This window comes from Taudactylus pleione, unplaced genomic scaffold, assembly GCF_031769625.1.
Source record: "Taudactylus pleione unplaced genomic scaffold, aTauple2 ptg000375l, whole genome shotgun sequence".
In the NCBI taxonomy this organism is placed as follows: Eukaryota; Metazoa; Chordata; class Amphibia; order Anura; family Myobatrachidae; genus Taudactylus; species Taudactylus pleione.
The window spans coordinates 620285-640000 of record NW_028284776.1 but is presented as its reverse complement, the minus strand read 5'-3'; the positions used below and the strand labels follow the sequence as shown (position 1 = coordinate 640000).

The 19716-nt window shown below is 42.3% G+C and overlaps 1 protein-coding gene across 3 annotated transcripts in view; it reads left to right on the top strand.

Moving 5' to 3' along the window:
- DLG3 (discs large MAGUK scaffold protein 3) overlaps window positions 1-19716 on the top strand; it is a 237297-nt gene that overhangs the window by 98680 nt on the left and 118901 nt on the right. For all 3 annotated transcript variants that reach the window (XM_088444989.1, XM_088444988.1, XM_088444986.1), the window contains 5 exons: window positions 12164-12214; window positions 12371-12495; window positions 12609-12778; window positions 14041-14177; window positions 14261-14405. In XM_088444989.1, the coding sequence (XP_088301115.1) occupies window positions 12164-12214; window positions 12371-12495; window positions 12609-12778; window positions 14041-14177; window positions 14261-14405 (628 nt within the window). The remainder of the gene's footprint in view (window positions 1-12163; window positions 12215-12370; window positions 12496-12608; window positions 12779-14040; window positions 14178-14260; window positions 14406-19716) is intronic.

Genomic DNA, 19716 nt, shown 5'->3' with positions numbered 1-19716 from the left:
TTCACCCCAAAATTAAACTTTATTTTTTGGGGTGTCATGATTTAAAAAAAAAAACTTTTTTTGACACAGTTGATTTTTAGGGGTCACTCCCAGGCGTGAAGACTATTTTTTTATAGCCTGCGCCCCTAAACCCCAATTCTGCACTTTTTTCGCCACCTATTGTGTGGTGAAAAGTTATCCCCGTTTTTTTTCAAAGACTTTTTGCACCGGCGAAAAGTCTTTGAAATTGAATACAGGGATAATTAAAACAGGCGAAAATTTTGTAATCGGCGATAAATTATCGCCGATTCCGATATTTTGCTTCAAATTGAATATGGCCCTAAAGGCCCCCATGCATCAGCAATTGATTGCTGCAATTCTGCAATTTGCAATCGATTGTGTATAAAAATCTTTCCCTTTTTCAATCGATTGCAGAATTGCCACAATCGATTGAAAAAGAGAAAGATTTTTATACACAATCGATTGCAAATTGCAGAATTGCCGCAATCAATTGCTGATGTATGGGGGCCTTTAGAAGGCAAGTAATTCCACAGATTGACTCTTGACAAGGCACACCTGTTAATTCAAAACCATTCCAGGAGACCTCATGATGCTGATTGAGAGAATTCCAAGAGTGTGCAAAACTGTCATCAAAGCAAAAGGGGACTACTTTGAGGAATCTAAAATATAAAACATATTTTGTTTGTTTAACACTTTTTTGTTTACAACATAATTCCATGTGTGTTTGTTTCATAGTTTTGATGTCTTCAGTATTAATCTACTATGTTGAAAATAATCAAAAACCATTGAATGAGAAGGTGTGTCCAAACTTATGACTGGTACCATATATATATATATACATATATATATATATTATATATATATATCTATAGTAATCCAGTCGGCACTCTCAATGATAGACAGCAGGCTCCGGTGCTATAGTTCAAAAATCAATAGCCATACAAAAAGAACAGCACACGGAGAGTTGAAGTAAATTAATAAAGATGTTTTGAGCTACGTTTCGGGCTTCCATCACACCCATTCAAGGTGAGTATACTACTTAACCTTGTAGGACCTTGTATTGGGTTTACTGATTTGCACTATGGAAGCTTGTCATATGTGTTTTCCCCCATCTATGTAATACCGCCGGCCGCATGGTTCGATTCCCGGCAGCGGCAGCCCGACAGATGGACAGATCCCGGCAGCGGCAGCCCGACAGTGCTGGAAATCCCGATCGTCCTGAGGTAAGTATATACTAACCTAACCCCCCTAACCATAACCCTCCTTAGGGGTGCCTAACCCTAACCCCCCCCTTCCCCGATGCCTAAACCTAAGTCCTCCGGGGGTGTGCCTAATCCTAACCCTCCCTCCCCCTAGCCTAACCCTCCCGGGGGGTGCCTAACCCTAAGTCCCCCCCGGGAGCCCTAAACCTAACCCTCTCCCCCCCCCCCGGCTGTCCGCTCGCGGCGGCCGGCATCCCTTCGATCGGGATGCCGGGTGCCTGTCTCCCAGCGTCGGGAAAATGACAGGCATCTAGATATAGACGCCTGTCATTTAACCCACGTCGAAATAAAGCAATCGGGAAGCCGGCTGTCGGTATCACGTCAGCCGGTTTCCCGATTGCATCCCCTATGGAGTGACCCAAAGGTATCCAGATCTACGTTGCATTTTGCAACCACCGCAAGACCACGGTGAAAATTGTGTACAACGCCTATCACCCTCCGGTAAATGGTGAGTGCGTTTATTTTTCTGAAAAAATAACTTTTTTTTTTACGGTATTATACGATATTGCCATTCTGTTTTTTTAGATACCTCTGAGTACATCAAGAACACCATCAAACAAATTTATAGGATAGATCACAGAAAGCGCTGGAACCACCCTGTATTTCCATAACTGTCTTTTGCACATCCGGATCTACCATTGGATCTAACAGGGAAATTAGCGCCAGTCTCAAGCATCCCTAATATATATATATATATATATATATATATATATTTACACATATACACAGTCACGCACATATATATGTGCATGTAATACGAATATAGGGCCTGATTCACTACCGATTGCAACTGCGATTACGCACACATCGCAGTGCGCGTGCGCAAAGACTCTACTGCAATCGGGGCTGCGCAAACCCATCGAAGAGTGATTGACAGGAAGTACCATTTGGGGGTGGTGACGGGGTATGGTGGTCGGCGAAGCGCAGGCGTGCCAGTGCGTTTGAATTCCATTACAGGGGCATGCATAAATTACTGTGACGCCATATACGCAGCTTGGTCTTTCACTGCGTGCAATGAAGTTAGCAATTCCTGATTAAGGTCAGGCCTGTGCAAGTGTGCGTGAGGCTGCGATGGTACTCGATGTTACTGATGGTTTTGCAGTCTTGCAAACTATTACGGATTTGTGTAAGGTAAAGGGGGCGTCCTTATGTTAGGCTGCGACAGCATTGCGATTGCAATCATTAGCATATCTTCGCAGTGAGACTGCATGCGTAATTGCTATTGCAATCTCAATAGCAATCCTTACTAAATCAGGCCTATAGTGTAGTGGATAATGACATTGAAAAAGGTTACTAGATATGATAATTATTGTTTAATTTGATGATGGAAGATGATGAGTAGATGTGAAAACGATAGAGTGAGAATGTTAATGCATTAATGATAGGCAACACTAACCACGCCTCTAGTGTGGCATTAAATGATAGGCAACACTAACCATGCTTCTAGCGTGGCATTAAATGATAGGCAACACTAACCATGCCTCTAGTGTGGCATTAAATGATAGGCAACACTAACCACGCCTCTAGTGTGGCATTAGACATACCCACTGGTGGAGACCTGAGTTTGGGGGCCCATTAAAAATTTCTACTCTTTGGTGTATTGTGTTGTTATCACCAATTAATAAATAGGTCTTTTAGTAAGGATTTCTCTATTTTACTAATGAATCCTTCCCCATTGTTTTATATTGAATCTACATTTGGCCATTGTAAGCAGCTTGGCTAAAAACCTTCCTGACTTTTGTGTCTGGTGAATACTTCTACTCATACCCTGCTTGCTGTATGACACAGGCATACAACACTATACAATATTGTATGTTCTTTTACAGCTGTAGTTTCCAAAGAAAATGTTTGCCAAATTTAGTTTTTTTGGATTATTGGCCGAGAAATGGGCTTCTGTAGTCCCTTCCTGTGTCTGATCACAGTATTGCTGTAAAAGAAACCCTGACCCTACAGAACTTCTCATTGAGATGATTTGTGTTAGTGGTGACCAATGCGCACCAGCCAGGATTTCTGGACAGTCGCAAGTGCCAGTGCAGTTGATGTGGGAAAATATGCATATGTCGCAGCTGGCGAAACTTGTATTGAGATGACCACCTGCGGCGTCTCAGATTCGCCATTTGCAAATAATGATGCAACAATTGGTGGCACATCGGTCGATCATCAACCCTCTGAGTAATCCTATGGTTGCTCAGACTGGCCGTAGGAACTGAGACACTGGAGCCTTTGCAACTGTGCACTGGATCCCAGATGCAAGGCTGAGACACGCCCTGAAAATGGTCACAACACGCCTGCGTTTGAGTCATCACCCCCCCTGTTGACGCTCACAAATGGTCCCTGTCTGTGAATCACTTTGCAAATGAATCGACCATTGCAGCACATGCGCAGTGTGACTTATACAAGTGCCTACCCTCCAACATGACCCATTCCATTAGGTACAAAATGCTCTGTTCCTGGACTTCCCACCTTATGTATGATTGCAGTCACCTGTGTTGAGCTAGGTAATTGATGAGACAGGTGTTTCAACACAGGTGGCTGCAATCATAGATTAAGAGGGAAGTCCAGGAGCAGAGCAATTTGTACCTAATGGAATGGGTCATGTTGGAGGGTCTGCAAGTGCAGTAGAAGAAAATCACCCATTTGCGAAATCATTGGCATTGCGACCGTCTCTGAATCCGGCCCATTGCCACATTATGGTGCAGGTACACAAAAATTTACCAAATATGTCTCAATTGATGACAATTACCATCAGGCCACTTACAAAGTAGAGTTGTCTTAAGGCGACAATATTTGTTGTACATGTTACATATGTGTTCTTGCATTCCTATGATGTCAGAATTCCAAGACATTGGTCAGGGATTTAAAAGTGCTGTAGGGCAGTTGGTAAATGTGTTACAATATACAAAAGAAAAACACAATTACAGAACACAACACTTACTTCAAGAACAGGTATATAAATCAGTGGATGTGACTCATTGCTATGGGTGTAAAACTATTGTAAATTAATACATGCATTGCACAACATACTAATGTATATGCCATCTAACAGATAGCAAAACATTATAAATATACAGTATAATAGGCTGGTACATGTAATTCTATTACAATTACAGGCAGTTGTGCCAAATACTGTAGCAACATATCTGCATCATAACTGGACCACAGGGTTTAAAGTTACACACTATACAATAAATGGCCGAATGGGCAATTCTCGGCTGCTAAGTCCGAGTATTGCAGTTTGTACAAAGTACCCAGGGCCGATCATAGCTTTGGTCAGCTCATCTGATTTCATATGGTAATAATGAGCCAATATTGTTTCTCAGAAGTATTGTGTACTGTACATGATCGCTAACCTCAGCGATCTTTAGGGACATTTATCGTTCTGATAGGAACAGTGATTGACTAGTACACTGTAAATCTGACATTCTCTGGATCGTTTCATCTCTCTTTATCTGTTGACGTGAGTGCTGGTCTTGTCCTTATCCTGCTGGGTTTGGTACGATACAAAAACATTCTAGTGACTGATACATAGTGAGCATTTTAGTGACCACTGTACAATTCAGATCTCTTAATGGCTATACAATGCAGACCACAGGTATCCTGTACTAAAACAATTCGGACCCCAGATACCTGGTGAATTAAAAATGTAGCAAAAAAAAATTCTAACCCTTGGCGCTGCACCCCAGAGCAGCAGGAAAAACCGTATAAGTCACCAACTTATGATCAACAAGGATACAAATAAAAGAACGGTCTTACAAATCAGCACTATGGGTTGTTCCAACAATGCATAAATCCTCCGGATGTTTTTCAGTGATGTAGTCCATACATTAAATAAAACATCAGAGGAGAAACAATATTGTAATGTAGTTCAAACATATGAGAAAAGTCAATACCCTCTGTGAGAAATCGTAGAACTGGGTGAATAAGTCCAAATCCCATCGGAATCATCCCAAACGTGATGGATGTATCACTCAATAGAATGTGCTTACATGTATGCTTACTTTGTGCTAATGTAGAATAGGCATATAACGGTTTCATTTGGTCCTCATCAAATATCTGTCAAAGTGAGGAATCTCCAAACCAGCATACATTGGGGCAAAAACAAATCCAATAAAAAACAGAAGGGGATCACAATAGTGACTATAGGATTTAGATTTGTTTAAAAATGTGACAAATCACATGCATTCCCTATATAAACACCAACAAAGTCCACTAGGGATGATGGAACCCGGGTATATAGCCTCAATAGCAATGTGGGTCACAATAAGCAAGCATGGATCAGCGATAAAAAAGACACTATCAACGTGTTTCGCCGCACTGTGGCTTCTTTATCAAGATGAGTGTTTGTTAAAACTAAAATCAAAAATAAGATATACATAAATAATGTTATGAGTACATTATTAAAAAAAAAACTTAATTACACTTACCAACAAACAGAGTGTCTTTTTTATCGCTGATCCATGTTTGCCTATTGTGATCCACATTGCTACTGAGGCTATATATCCGGGTTCCATCTTCCCTAGTGGACTTTGTTGGTGTTTATATAGGGTATGCATGTGATTTGTCATATTTTTAAATAAATCTAAATCCTATAGTCACTATTGTGATCCCCTTCTGTTTTTTATTGGATTTTTTTGTATGCTGATTTGCAGAGTCCTCACTTTGACAGATATTTGATTAGGACCAAAAGAAACAGTTATATGCCTATACTACATTAGCACAAAGTAAGCATACATGTAAGCACATTCTATTCAGTGATACATTTTGGGGTGATTCCAACGAGATTTGGACACTTTAAAGATTCCTCCTGGATTTGGACTTATTCACCCAGTTCTACGACTTCTCTCAAAAGGTATTGACTTTTCTCATATGTTTGAACTATATTACAATATTGTTTCTCCTCTGATGTTTTATTTAATGTATGGACTACACCACTGAAAAAACATCCGGAGGATTTATGCATTGTTGGAACAACCCATAGCGCTGATTTGTAAGACCGTTCTTTTATTTGTATCCTAATGTATGTAGGCTCAGACTCATATCTCCTGTGCTAACCCTTAAGAATGTACCTACTGCTCCTGTGCTTCTGCTCTGTCCTTCTGTGGCATGCTGGAGAGAAAGGCCTGGAAAGTTGTCTGAAGCAGCAGAAAGCAGTCCCATTGGTTAGTAGCACTGATCATTCACTAAAGTGTGGGGAGCATTATGACTGAATGCACTGCTCATCCAACACAACTGGATCATTATAGTTATTATCTCACCTAACAGTAATCAACTTCCATTAAGTGGACTGCATATGGAGACAGTGAATTGGATGTACAAGCACCTATATGGCAAGTACGGTCCTGGCTGAGATTATTGTCTTGGAGAGTAAGGGGGAGATTTATCAAAGTTTGGAGAGAGATAGTTTTACAGGCTGTTTGAAAAATGACAGTTAGGAACTGATTTGTTGGTACTTTATCTCTCTCCATGCTTTGATAAATCTCCTCCAGAAACGGGATGCAGTCAGAATACTGGCGGGCGCTATCCCGTCCGACGATATCCCGACACTGACATCCCGACATGGGGCTAAAGATAGGCGTCAAAATCCCAACAACTATCATTAGCCCCACTACAAAATCCCGACAACCGGCATACCGAACAAAGGTGAGTCAGGTGTCTTAGCTTTCAGCCGCAGGGGGGGGTTGGGTTTAGAGACCCCCGGGGGGCTTACGGTTAGGCACCCGCCGGGAGAGGTTAGGGTAAGGAAAGGGGGGATTAGGGTTAGGCACCACTGGGGGGAGGGTTTGGGTTAGGCACCCCCCGGGAGGGTTAGGTTTAGGGTGCGGGGAGGGGTGGTTAGGTTTAGGCACTACCGGGGGGAGGTTAGGGTTAGGCACTTGGGGGGGAGGTTAGGTACGACTAAGGGACGGTTAGGGTAGGGAAAGGAGAGGTTTAGGGTACTTACCTGCTGCAGTCGGGATTTCAATAGGTCGGGCTGCCGCTGTTGGTATTTGATCTGGCGGCTAAATAGCCGCCGGCATTACATACCGATTCCCCCAGGAACTACCATGTCTGTCCACCTTTCGCACATGCACAGTACCAAAAAATTGCTCAACTGCAGAAACGTCACTGCATCCACCTCTGAATCAGGCCTATTGTGTTGAAACACAAAGTGAAAATTGCAGGGAGGATAGTGCAGGTTGAAAAAAAACTGATCTCTGCATGTGCTGTTTATAGGAAAGATTTTTTGTAGTTACTTCAGTACTGTATATTTAATTTGAACCAAGCATACTGAATGTTACCCAGGAAAATATCAATGCACTATTTCCCTGAAGGGTTTCTTACATTTTGTTTACAAAGCAACAGGAATAAATATTGGCTGAAATTATTCCTTAATGTTGTAGTGTTTATTAAATTTTAGGAATAAATAAAAGATTTCTTTTTATAGCATGTCAGGAAACTTTTCTTTATTCAAGAACACAGGGTGCGATTCCGCACTGAAACCAAATAAATATTTCATAAACGATATCACAGAAGACCAACATAGAAATATACGTGACCACCTTAGGGTCCAATTAGTAATTCAGAGTCTGGTGCTGCTCCCAAGAGTCAAATAGTACCATGTTTCAAGTCGAGAGAGAAAGAGAAGTATACCTTTTTTTGCTGGGACACGCTTTAAGTCATATATTTATTATTAAAACTTAACTTTTATTAATTAGTTAATATCAGTATCCTAAGAGTAAGGGGTCAATCCTTTTAAGTGCGAAGGGTGCGAGTTGCCGTTGCAGTGGCGTTACAACGGACTGGCATCTTGCACCCTTCATGTACCGCTCCGAGCACGAATTTGCTGAATTTTGCTGAGCCCTATGGGGCTGCGAGTAAAATTCAGCGAATCCAGGCTGTCATAAAGTGCAGTCATTGTCGCGATGACTCGTACCGGCGAGATCGCGGCTAATAGGATTGAGCCCTTAGGGGTCAATCCAATTAGGTGCGAGTTGCTATTTTTTCTTTTAACTCGCATAGCGAATTAATTTTGCAATCCAATTAGCAACTTGCACTGAGTCAGACTGAATTCGGATCGTTCCATTCGCACCTCCCTGAGGGTGAGAGATGGAAAGGAAAATCTTTATTTTAAGGTTAAAATGTCAGTACAATGTGCTGAACCCCTTGGACACCCTTCCCCCTAATGACTAATTAGGCAATTGGAAGTTTCCAATTTGCTTAATTAGTCCAATAATTACATGTCATTTTTGGGGGGTTAAAAAAAAATTCTGTTAAATTACCCCAAAATCAACTTTTCCGTTAGTTTAGGCACCCCAAATTTAATTTTAAGGCACCCCAAATTTAATTACAATATTTTTTTAATTGAAAAATAATTTTTTTTTTCCTTTTCTTTTTTTTTTTTTTTTTTCATTTTTTTGTTTTCATTTTCCAAGGTGCCCTCAAAGTACCCCCAAATCACCTTTTTTCCAACTTTTTTAGAATTTTTTGTTTCATTTGTTTGAGATTAAACAAAAAAGTTATTTTTTTTATAATTTTCTTGCATTTTTAAAAAACAAAACAAATCACAAATTAGCCATTTGACACCATTTAAAAACCTACAGTACCTTCCTAATGCCCACAAATAGCCTTCTATATGGTCCTTCTAAATTATCCATTTTGGGGGGTCCAGGGTGGTCTCCCTACTTTTTCATGCACTCCTCTCAAATCTCATTTGACAGTCAATTCGCACCCCTCCGCTGCGAGTAGTGCGAATTAGCATTTTTAATTGGATTGGAGAATTCTCGGGAGCGGGCTTCGATGCGAAGTCTGCGAGTTTCAAGAAACAAACTCGCTGCTTGCAATTCGCACCTAATTGGATCCACCCCTTAGTATCAGACGACATCACAACACAAACATTTAAGTTTTTATTTTAAAATAAATAAATAAGTTTAAGAAAAAAAAAAAAAAAAAAAATATTGTGGCAAAGAGGGTACTTTGCCATGTTCTGATGTACAGCACAGGTCCCTACTCCTTAGGACAAGGAGAAGACAGAGTTAAGGTTCCTGCTGTCTCCTAAAGAAAAGGTTTTACACACAGCTGCAATACATCGGTGTGATTGCTCTGAAGTGTGTGAAGGATAAAAGGATTGTGGGATCTGGTGGGTGGGGCTTCCAACGCTGACTAACAGGACGATAGCTAGGGCTGGTGGGCATCGCTAGTGTCAGGAAGCCATTTCAGGTATACAAATGAAAGAAACCATCTGGCTAAAGCTGGGTACACACCTATACAATCATCGGCCTGTTCATCCAATATCGAGAGAACGGCCGTTGGATTGTATAGGTGTGTACGCTGTCCCGATGCAGGAGCGTTAGCCGTTAAACAGCTTTTAATGCTCCTGCACCAGTCAGGATCGAGAGGCCGCATTTAATGCACTGTTTAATATTTCTCCCGATCCCATAGAAACCAGTACACACTGCGCTATGTCTGCACGGTGTGTACGCGGCTCACAGGCAGCTGACGGGGTCACACTGGGAACAGACTGCACGGCTGATCGGGACAGTTTACCCGATCAGCCTGCAATCGAAAAAGTGTGTACCCAGCTTTAGCCAACTGGTGTGAAGAGTCATTCCTTTGTAAGCAGATTCTCTCTCTCTCTATAAAACCCTTCTGTCACTGGGTAATTTCTTTTCCCTGTCATAATCATATTCAGGGTAATTACTTCCTCAGTGATCTATTTAATCTATTTTTCTTTTTTATAAAAACATAAATGTTTGGATACTTAGGACACTTATATTAACTCTTTATTAAAAGTTATGTTTTAATAATACATATATGATTTAAAGAGTTCCCCAGCAAAAAGAGTATACTTTTTTTTCTCTCTCGACTTGCAACTCTTCTTTATTACAAGTCAAAGAAAAAGAAAGTAGCCTTTTTTTTATTTTTTACATGTTAAAGAAAAGTGACTTTTAACTTCTCGTTGTTCTAAGTTAAATAATAGGAACATGTGGGTAGGTGCGAGAGGCATTTTGGAGAAGTGTGATGAGCATGTGGAGAAGGTCTGATGGGCATATAAGGGGCATGTGGGGGGGCTTAATGGCATGTGTAGAGGTGTGAGTGGCATGTAGGGGGCATGTGAGGAGGTCCAATTGGCATTTTCCGATTATAGGGCATGTGGGGGAGGTCTGATGGACCTTGTGCGATGCTCTGATGAATCTCTAAGGAGTGTGAGTGGGTTCAGCTGGGCATGTCAAAAGGTCTGGTATGGTGTCTATGGATATTTTGGACTCTTGGGGGTATATTTACTAAAGTGCGCGTTTATAGAAGTGGAGGTGTTGCCCATAGTCTCTGATTTGTTGGTGATCCCTGATTTAGATTTATGGCTTAAATCATGAGCATAAGGGAACACCAGTACAGTATTATGTGTGCCATTTTATATATATATAGGACAATGGGAATGACCGGCACTCGTGGACAAACAATATAACAACAGGCCCGGGTTCCCCTCCAGAGACAAGCTCGAATGTAGATATAGGTGATGGACGGAACTCCGGGACTGGTATAACAAAATCAAAGAACACTGTCTATAGTATAGTCAACGTTTCAGAGCAACTCGGCTCTTTTATCAAGACACAATGTGTCTTGATAAAAGAGCCGAGTTGCTCTGAAACGTTGACTATACTATAGACAGTGTTCTTTGATTTTGTTATACCAGTCCCGGAGTTCCGTCCATCACATATATATATATATATATATATATATATATAATATATATATATATGTGGCATGTTTTATTCCATTGCTTGAAGTGGGTCAGAGAGTATACAGAGGAATAGGTATTGCATGACATTTGCAGGATTGCGGGCTAAGCGCCTGATTTAGCAAGGATCACAATTGCAAAGCTGCACACAATTGCAAAGCTGCACACATTATTGCGATCCTTGCAATAAGGAGGTGTATGACACCCGCTGCTGTATTTGCAATCCCAGCACTGCGACAAGAGGTCGTAGGCTGGGATCACCATCGCAACCATTGGTGGACGACGCCGGGCGGCCGAACAGCTGAGTTAGCCTAAGTTTGCTCAGGCTGGCCAGCTTGCGAGCCCAGAAGACTGTGTACATCCACGCAGTCTCTGGGCTGGCCACTCCCGGAAAATGGGGCAGACGCGCTCCGTTTACGGGACCACCGGCCGACCCCGCCCCTTAAATGCCTCTGCCTGTCAGTCAGGCAGAGGCATTCAAGGGCTTGCGTGCGATTGCTCAGGACCCTTTCTGCACACATTGAAATGTCAATTCAAAGTACCACCTGTTATCAATTCTAGACCACTCCCATAATCCGTTGCTGTTTTTACTTTTCTCATAACATATGTCTCAATTAAGTCATGACATTGTCGCATCTGCATATTTTTATTATGTTAGTATGTGTACCAAAATTGTAGATGCAGCAGAAGACTCCCCATTGAGTGTTTAGGATGATGCCTAGTTTCTGCTATGTCCAGGGACATGTGGAAATTAAGCTGATCTGCGTGAATTAAAAAATTCCACCTTCTAAAGTCTTGTTTTTACATTTGGGTACAGAGGGATCCACTTAGGTTATCCAATCAGAAAGAGCTAAAATGGGAACAAATGTTCACAAATTAACTCATGATGAATGAGACTTTGGGTAACTAGTAAAGTGGCCGTTAACAAAAACGAAGGTTTTGCCCACAGCAGCCAATCAGCTGTAATTTTTTAATAGACCAGATAAATGATAGCTAGAATCCGATTGGTTGCTATGGGAAACACCTTCATGTTTGTAAACTCGTATTTTTGTAAATCTACTCTTTTATGTCTAGTTTTCTGTCTATTCTGCTTGTGATGTACTAATATGACACTATTAAACCATAACATTTCACCTGTCTGGAATTCTGCATTCTATAATCTATCATGCCACTCTTTCTTTGGCAGGTAAATGGTAGCGATGCTTTATACAAGTACGAAGAGATTGTATTAGAGAGGGTAAGTCTGAGAAACAACGTGACTCCTGTCTGCCAACAACTTTCAGTGATTTCACTCTTAAAATCCAAGACTACAACTTCTTCACCCCTCTTCAAAACTCCCTCTTTTTCCTCTTTTCTCTTGGTATCTATACTTTGATATTTATCCATCTTGCAGGGAAACTCAGGCTTGGGGTTCAGCATTGCCGGAGGGATTGATAATCCGCATGTTCCTGATGATCCTGGAATATTCATCACAAAAATTATACCTGGAGGAGCTGCAGCGATGGATGGGAGATTAGGGTGAGACACACTGTTATCTTACTTTCAGATTTTATTGCCTTTTTTTTAATGTTTTGTCATCCACTGACTCCACAGAAGTATTGTATAGACAATATGCTTCCTTCTCTGTGCAGGGTCACCGACTGCGTCCTTCGTGTCAATGATGTTGATGTAACGGAGGTTGTGCATAGTAAAGCAGTGGAGGCTCTGAAGGAGGCTGGACCTGTAGTGAGACTTTTAGTCCGACGCAGACAGAGTCCACCAGAGACCATCGTGGAGGTTAATCTACTTAAAGGACCTAAAGGTCTGTGTGTAAAAGATTGTATGTACTGAAAGATTGGTAGGGTTCAGTAGTATTGTACGAAATACCTTTTGCTTTGGGACCTTTTTATCTCCAAATCAGTGAAATCATGATTTTACAGTAATACCCCTTTTACACCAGAGCAAAAACCTGGGTTTTTGCTGGGTCTACCCGGGTCGCAGCTCAGTGTAAAAGGGTCCCTGAAAAATAACCTGGGTTAAGTGACCCTGCAATCCAACCCAGGTAGCTATCAGGGTTGGACCCAGGATGGACCCAGGTAATGGTGCAGTGTAAACGGTGCAACCCAGGTTATCTGACCTGGATCATGCCTAAAATTAGCGGATTGGTGGTTGTCGAGCATTCACCTCCCACTTTTTATGACCTCACAGGTTTAGCAGGGCAGACCTGAGTTCAGTGTGAACAGGGCTGACCTGGGAGTAACCCAGATCAAAGGTGCAGTGTAAATGGGTCTGACCAGGGTTGGAACCATGTCCAAAAACCCAGGTCGGACCTGGGTTTTTGGTGGAAAAGAGGTATAATTGAGACAGATTCCTGGATTTCATGTTGATATTATTATGAAATGTGTATACCTACAGTATGTGCAAAAAAGGTACAGAAAAAAGTGCAGGCACAGTACTCACCGAACATTACAAGTTGATACAAGATTTTTAGTAGCTTCTAAACTCCGCTTAAGTCTTCAGATGCTTATTTAATTCATTTTCTGAAATTAATTCATTGATTTATTCCTGTTTATACAACTAGTTAAAAAGTATTAAAAAGTACAATGAAAAAAAAAATAATAAAAAGGTGCCAGTACTACGTACTGCCCAGTGTCATCAGAAAAAGCCCTGCCTATGTGGTTTCTATCAGTCTGCGTGGGCCAGATTTGTTAAATCTCTAATTTTTGATGACTGCTAGTAATATACTTTATTATCCACCTGTTCCATTTATTAGGCAAAAAGTAGCTATATTTCACCACTTGGTGGCAGCATCAGTACTGTGTATAGATTTATTTTTTTACTGGGCTTTAAATGCATTTTAAATGGTGTCTGCAAATGTATTACTTGCAATTGATGAATTCTGATAGCGGGATATATTGTGCAGGTAATATATATACACGAGGACTGCATGGATCACAGTGTGGAGATGCACAGTCATGCCAAATGTCATTACAATGTATTCAATTTATTACAGACAGAAAATTGCCTCCAAAAAATATATGCATCAGGATTTGCAATGGTAACATGTTTCTCAATTTTCCACAGGGCTGGGGTTCAGTATTGCTGGAGGTATTGGGAACCAGCACATTCCAGGGGACAACAGCATCTACATTACTAAGATTATTGAGGGGGGAGCAGCACAGAAAGATGGCAGACTGCAGATTGGAGACAGGCTTTTGGCAGTGAGTGTCAAACTGTTTAACATTAACCATTTGAGAGACCAAGTCAGTCAGTTTGCGGTAATCTATCTTTTGTCTACTTCCAGGTGAATAACACTAACCTGCAAGATGTTAGACACGAAGAGGCTGTGGCTGCACTGAAGAATACCTCTGATATGGTTTATCTCAAAGTAGCTAAACCTGGCCCTGTTCACCTCAATGAGATTTACGCTCCCCCTGACTATGCCAGCAGTGAGTATAACTATATATTGATATAACATTGATTTGTAAGTGACTGAGGATTGTCAGAAAAAGGGTAAATTTGTCTTATAAAAATCCTTGTGTTGCTGTATAAGTGTATATATAACTGCGAGCAGGCAGGAATTGTTAAACTGTGCTACAAATGGTGTAGAGGTGCAGAAAACATGCAGCCACATTGCACATTTCTAGTGAAGATGTTATCCCTCGGTAATATGAGCTGATCATGTGCCTCTTACACACAGGTATGGCTTGAGCTCTTTGGCTTGGTTACAGTATATATATATATATATATTTATATATATATATATACACAGGGCCTTAATTAGGGTGGCACAGGGCACCGCAGGGCAGGGGGTGCTGTTTGGCCCTGTCACTTTTCCTGTTTATTATCATTCTCACTTGTAGCTTCCTCCTCTTTATCCCCAGCATCTCCTGGCCTCCCCTATCTCTTCCCTGGCCCTTCCCCATGAGGCCATGGCCCTTTTTCAGGTGCGGTATCTTATGTCCCTATTTAAAAAATGAGGGGGGGGGGGGGGCGCCAATGCTCTCTCCGACACAGGGCACCATAATGTGTAGTTACGGCTCTGTGTATATATATATATATATATATATATATATATATAGCTCCACAATACCGGCACTCAGTTCCTTATGATAGAATCAGCTGGTCTTGGTGTCATCCCTCCTAGGCAGTAACACGCAGTCACAGCTCAGGTACACAGAGGGATGTTGTGGGCGTCACTTGCAGGACTTCACAATCCAAGCAATAAATCTGGAGACACTACTCCATGTGTGCTTAACGTTTCAGTTGCTTTATCAACTTTCAAACTGAACATTTCCTACAACGGTGTGTACTACTCCCTTCAGAGAACAGCACAAACAGGCTCTAACCAGAGTAGAAAGAGAAGTGGGAGGCCCCGATGCACAACTGTGCAAGAATTGTCAAGTAGATTAGAGTCTCTAGTTTGAGAAATAGACGCCTCACAAGTCCTCAACTGGCAGCTTCATTAAATGGTACCCGCAAAACGCCAGTGTCAATGTCTACAGTGAAGAGGAGACTCTGGGATGCTGGCCTTCTAGGCAGAGTGGCCAAGAAAAAGCCATATCTGAGACTGGCCAATAAAAGCAAAAGATTAATATGGGCAAAAGAACACAGACATTGGACAGAGGAAGATTGGAAAAAAGTGTTGTGGACAGACGAATCGAAGGTTGAGGTGTTTGGATCACACAGAAGAACATTTGAGAGACGCAGAACAAGTGAAAAGATGCTGAAAGAGTGCCTGACGCCATCTGTCAAGCATGGTGGAGGTAATGTGATGGTCTGGGGCTGCTTTGGTGTTGGTAAAGTGGGAGATTTGTACAAGGTAAAAGGGATTTTGAATAAGGAAGGCTATCACTCCATTTTGCAACGCCATGCCATACCCTGTGGATAGCGCTTGATTGGAGCCAATTTCCTCCTCCAACAGGACAATGACCCAAAGCACACCTCCAAATTATGCAAGAACTACTTAGGGAAGAAGCAGGCAGCTGGTATTCTGTCATTAATGTAGTGGCCAGCGCAATCACCAGATCTCAACCCCATTGAGCTGTTGTGGGAGCAGCTTGACCGTATGGTACGCAAGAAGTGCCCATCCAGCCAAGCCAACTTGTGGGAGGTGCTTCAGGAAGCGTGGGGTGAAATTTCTTCAGATTACCTCAACAAATTAACAGCTAGAATGCCAAAGGTCTGCAATGCTGTAATTGCTGCAAAAGGAGCATTCTTTGACGAAAGTAAAGTTTGAAGGACAAAATCATTATTTCAAATAAAAATCATTATTTCTAACCTTGCCAATGTCTTGACTATATGTACTATTCATTTTGCAACTCATTTGATAAATAAAAGTCAGTTTTCATGTAAAACACAAAATTGTCTGGGTGACCCCAAACTTTTGAATGGTAGTGTATGTCATATACTTATTCCTCCTTGTTCTTAGTTTGGGGTCTGGTTAGTTTGCCGGTATTGAGATTTAAATGGGAGGCTGATTTGGGTCCCCTTACGGATTAGGACTGGAGATTTGTTCTTGGTTATCCTCGTATTGCCACAGAGTATGCAAGATTTCTGCAGATACAATTATATATACTCCATACAGTGTATTGGACTCTAGTACATCTGGAAAGACTTGGAGGTTAAACTTCTGCTTTTTGTCCTAAGTGTTGGGCGGTGCCTACCTGATTTTTGGCATCTGTTTTCGTCCTGTCCTTTAATTGCTGATTTTTGATCTCAGGTTCTGGGTTGTGTGGTTACTTCTTTGATTAGATTATGCCTGGCTGACCCGAATATGTGCGTGTTCGGGATTGGCCTTGCCGATGTCCTAAACCTTTTACCTGCAAATGTATGCCATTATTCTACTCACATTAGCCCTTCTCTTCCTTCCTGGATAGGTCTGGTCAACTCCATTGTTTCACATAAAAGATTTATGTATGCAAAACGGAAGTGCCCATTAACATTTGATAGTTTGTGGTCTTTGTGGCAGTCCTCCAAATATGCCTTTCACCATATTGATTCTCCAGATTAAGAGATGTTTATCCTGTCTCCCTGGCTGTTCCCATTGCCTCAGTACATATTTGTACTTTTGCACTATATTCTGGGTTTGTTCTCTATCGCCCCTTCTTCATTGTTATTTTGTTTTTGTTATATGTTCTGTTTTACGGCTTGTTATTTATGTATGCTCAGTATTTTAGATGGTCTCAGTCTCAATGTGCACTCTTTTTGTGCTGGTATATTTTTCTTTTGTTTATATTTATATGTGTGTTTTACCTTTTAAAATGTAATAAATACATACTTGAAAAACAAAAAATGACCACTGCATTAAAAAGCTTGATTTTGCTACCATTTTTTCAATGTCTGGAAAATATGTCATCAGCTGCATACATAATAAAACATACACATAAAGAAGAAAGGAGTCATATATACTGGATAAATCTCATAACCGAACAGAGCAATCCTTACAGATATATTTTTTCTATCTATTCATCACTACAGAGATCAGCACTACAAATAACAAAAGAATCGTCGTTTTTGTCAGAGCACATTAACTACCAGCAATTAAGAATATATACATACTACGATATCCAGTAGAGCACTAGCTAAATTAATATGGTAGTTGCTTTTGCCCAAACCCAGACAGGCACATCCCACTCATAACAAAAAGAGGGAAGGATAGTTATATAATTGCAGCAACACCTTTAATTCTGCCCAATCTTGAATGGCACCATCTATCTAATTTATCATGAAATTTAGACAAAGTATTACGAGATCTGAACATATGCTTTTCGTGTCTGATCACATCACCCACCAGGATTCTCCACTTAAGCACATCAGGAGGGTCAGACGCAAACCACATTCGACCTTGGCCACCGTAGAAAGACACATAGCATAACGGTACAATACCAAAGAGTATGTTTCTTCCAGATCAAGTCCGAATAAACAAAGTTCAGGGCTGAAGCTCGGCAAAGAGGGGCCCGTGGCCAGGATATACCTCCACATATGTTCCCAAAATATATGAACTAGCGGGCAGTCCCATAATAAGTGCCAAAACTCAGAATTCTCCTCCCGACATCGAGGACAAAGAGAATCCTCCCTAAGACCAGCACGGTGCAAAAAAACAGGTGTACGATAAACTCTTGTTACGATACTCGCACGGTTGTGTAAGACCTCTAGAGCCAGGGAGAGGATCTTCTACCAATAACAGCCACCCGCTGTTCCCTTAGTGCTTTATTTACACACCGGTACTTAGGTGGCCGCCTGGATTTACGCCTCCAGCAGTAGAGGCTTACACAACCAATGAGAGACTGCAGGACTGCTGAGGAGTGGCAGTGCATCCTGTACTGGTACTAGCTGGAGTGAGGCTGCAAATGATGAGTACAGGGACTGACGTGAGTGACAGGATACTCTAGCAGCGGCAGATGATAGGTCTCATGAATGTCTAGGGACAATGGTGCAGCTGGGTAGTCAGGCAAGAAGCGAGAGGACAACCTAAGCAGGCAGCACAGCAGGAATGACCAGGACTCGATACTGCAGGATATCAAGACAAGACTAGACAAGAATGGACTACGACAAGTGACAGAAAAACAAAACAAGGACTGGACAGACAAGATACATACAAGAACTAGACAGACAAAACACAAGCTAAGACTAGATAGACAATGAACAACGAAGTGGCAGGACGAGTGGCTAAAGCAACAAGTTCAAGGTGGGGCCTTGCGGGCCGTGGTGCGGCTATAGTGCTGATGTTGCAGTAATCGTGCCGATGTTGCGGCAATAGCCGTAGATAAACAGCCTAGGGGTTGGAAATGGCTTTGAGAGCCAATGCTGCGGCAACTGTGCCGATGTTGCGGTACTTGTGCCGATGGAGTGGCTTGTGCCGCTGGAGTGGCTAGTAAGCCGTATGATGAATGTTGGCAGCACGGGGGCTGCTAGATGCGGCTGGGAAGCCGTATGGAGACTGGTGGTAGCACAGATACTACTTGGTGTGGCTATGACAGCCGAGACGCAGCTTGAGAGCCGAGATGAGATGCAGGCTGAGGTGTGTCTGGAGCAATATGGCAGACAGATGAACTCTGGCACAACAGGAACACAGGCTGGAAGCAGACTGACACGGCTAGGCTGGACTCTGGAATGAAAGTCCACAGGCAGCAGCAGGGTATATTGCATAGACTAATCCTAAACAACCAGACAGGTGTAGAATACTGGAAAAATAACTCAGCATACAGGAACTGTGGAACAAGGTAAGACCGGCAAAGGATCCAGACTTCTGAGCACAAACACTCTCCGGATGTCAGGCAACATAACCGGCAGTGAAGTGAAAGGCTGGCTGAAACTTAAAGGCAGCAGGGTCCAATCAGAACCAATTCCTGGAGAGAGCACTTCCTAATCAAAGGCATGTGTGCACCTGAGCTCTGCAGAGACATGAATGACAGGCCATGAATGGACACTGGCCCTGATTCAGAGCCGGACGCTCTGACAGAGCGCTCACTCTGAATCAGGGCCGTCCCTCGTCCTTTTTGGAGCGGCCTCCTGGCCGCTCGCATAGCTGTGGGTGACCACCCACAGCTATAGCGAGCGGCCAAAATGATGGTCGCGATGGTCAAGACCATCGCGACCATCGGGCTTGTGAGGAGACCCTGCGGTAGGGTCTCGCTGCCACAAGCCCTGGAGTGCTGTTGGCTCTATCACTAGTGATGTCAGTGGGGCCGGCCCCAGACGGTAGGCGTTCCCATGGGAACGCCTCCATCTGGGCAGCCACGCCCCCGGCACACCCAC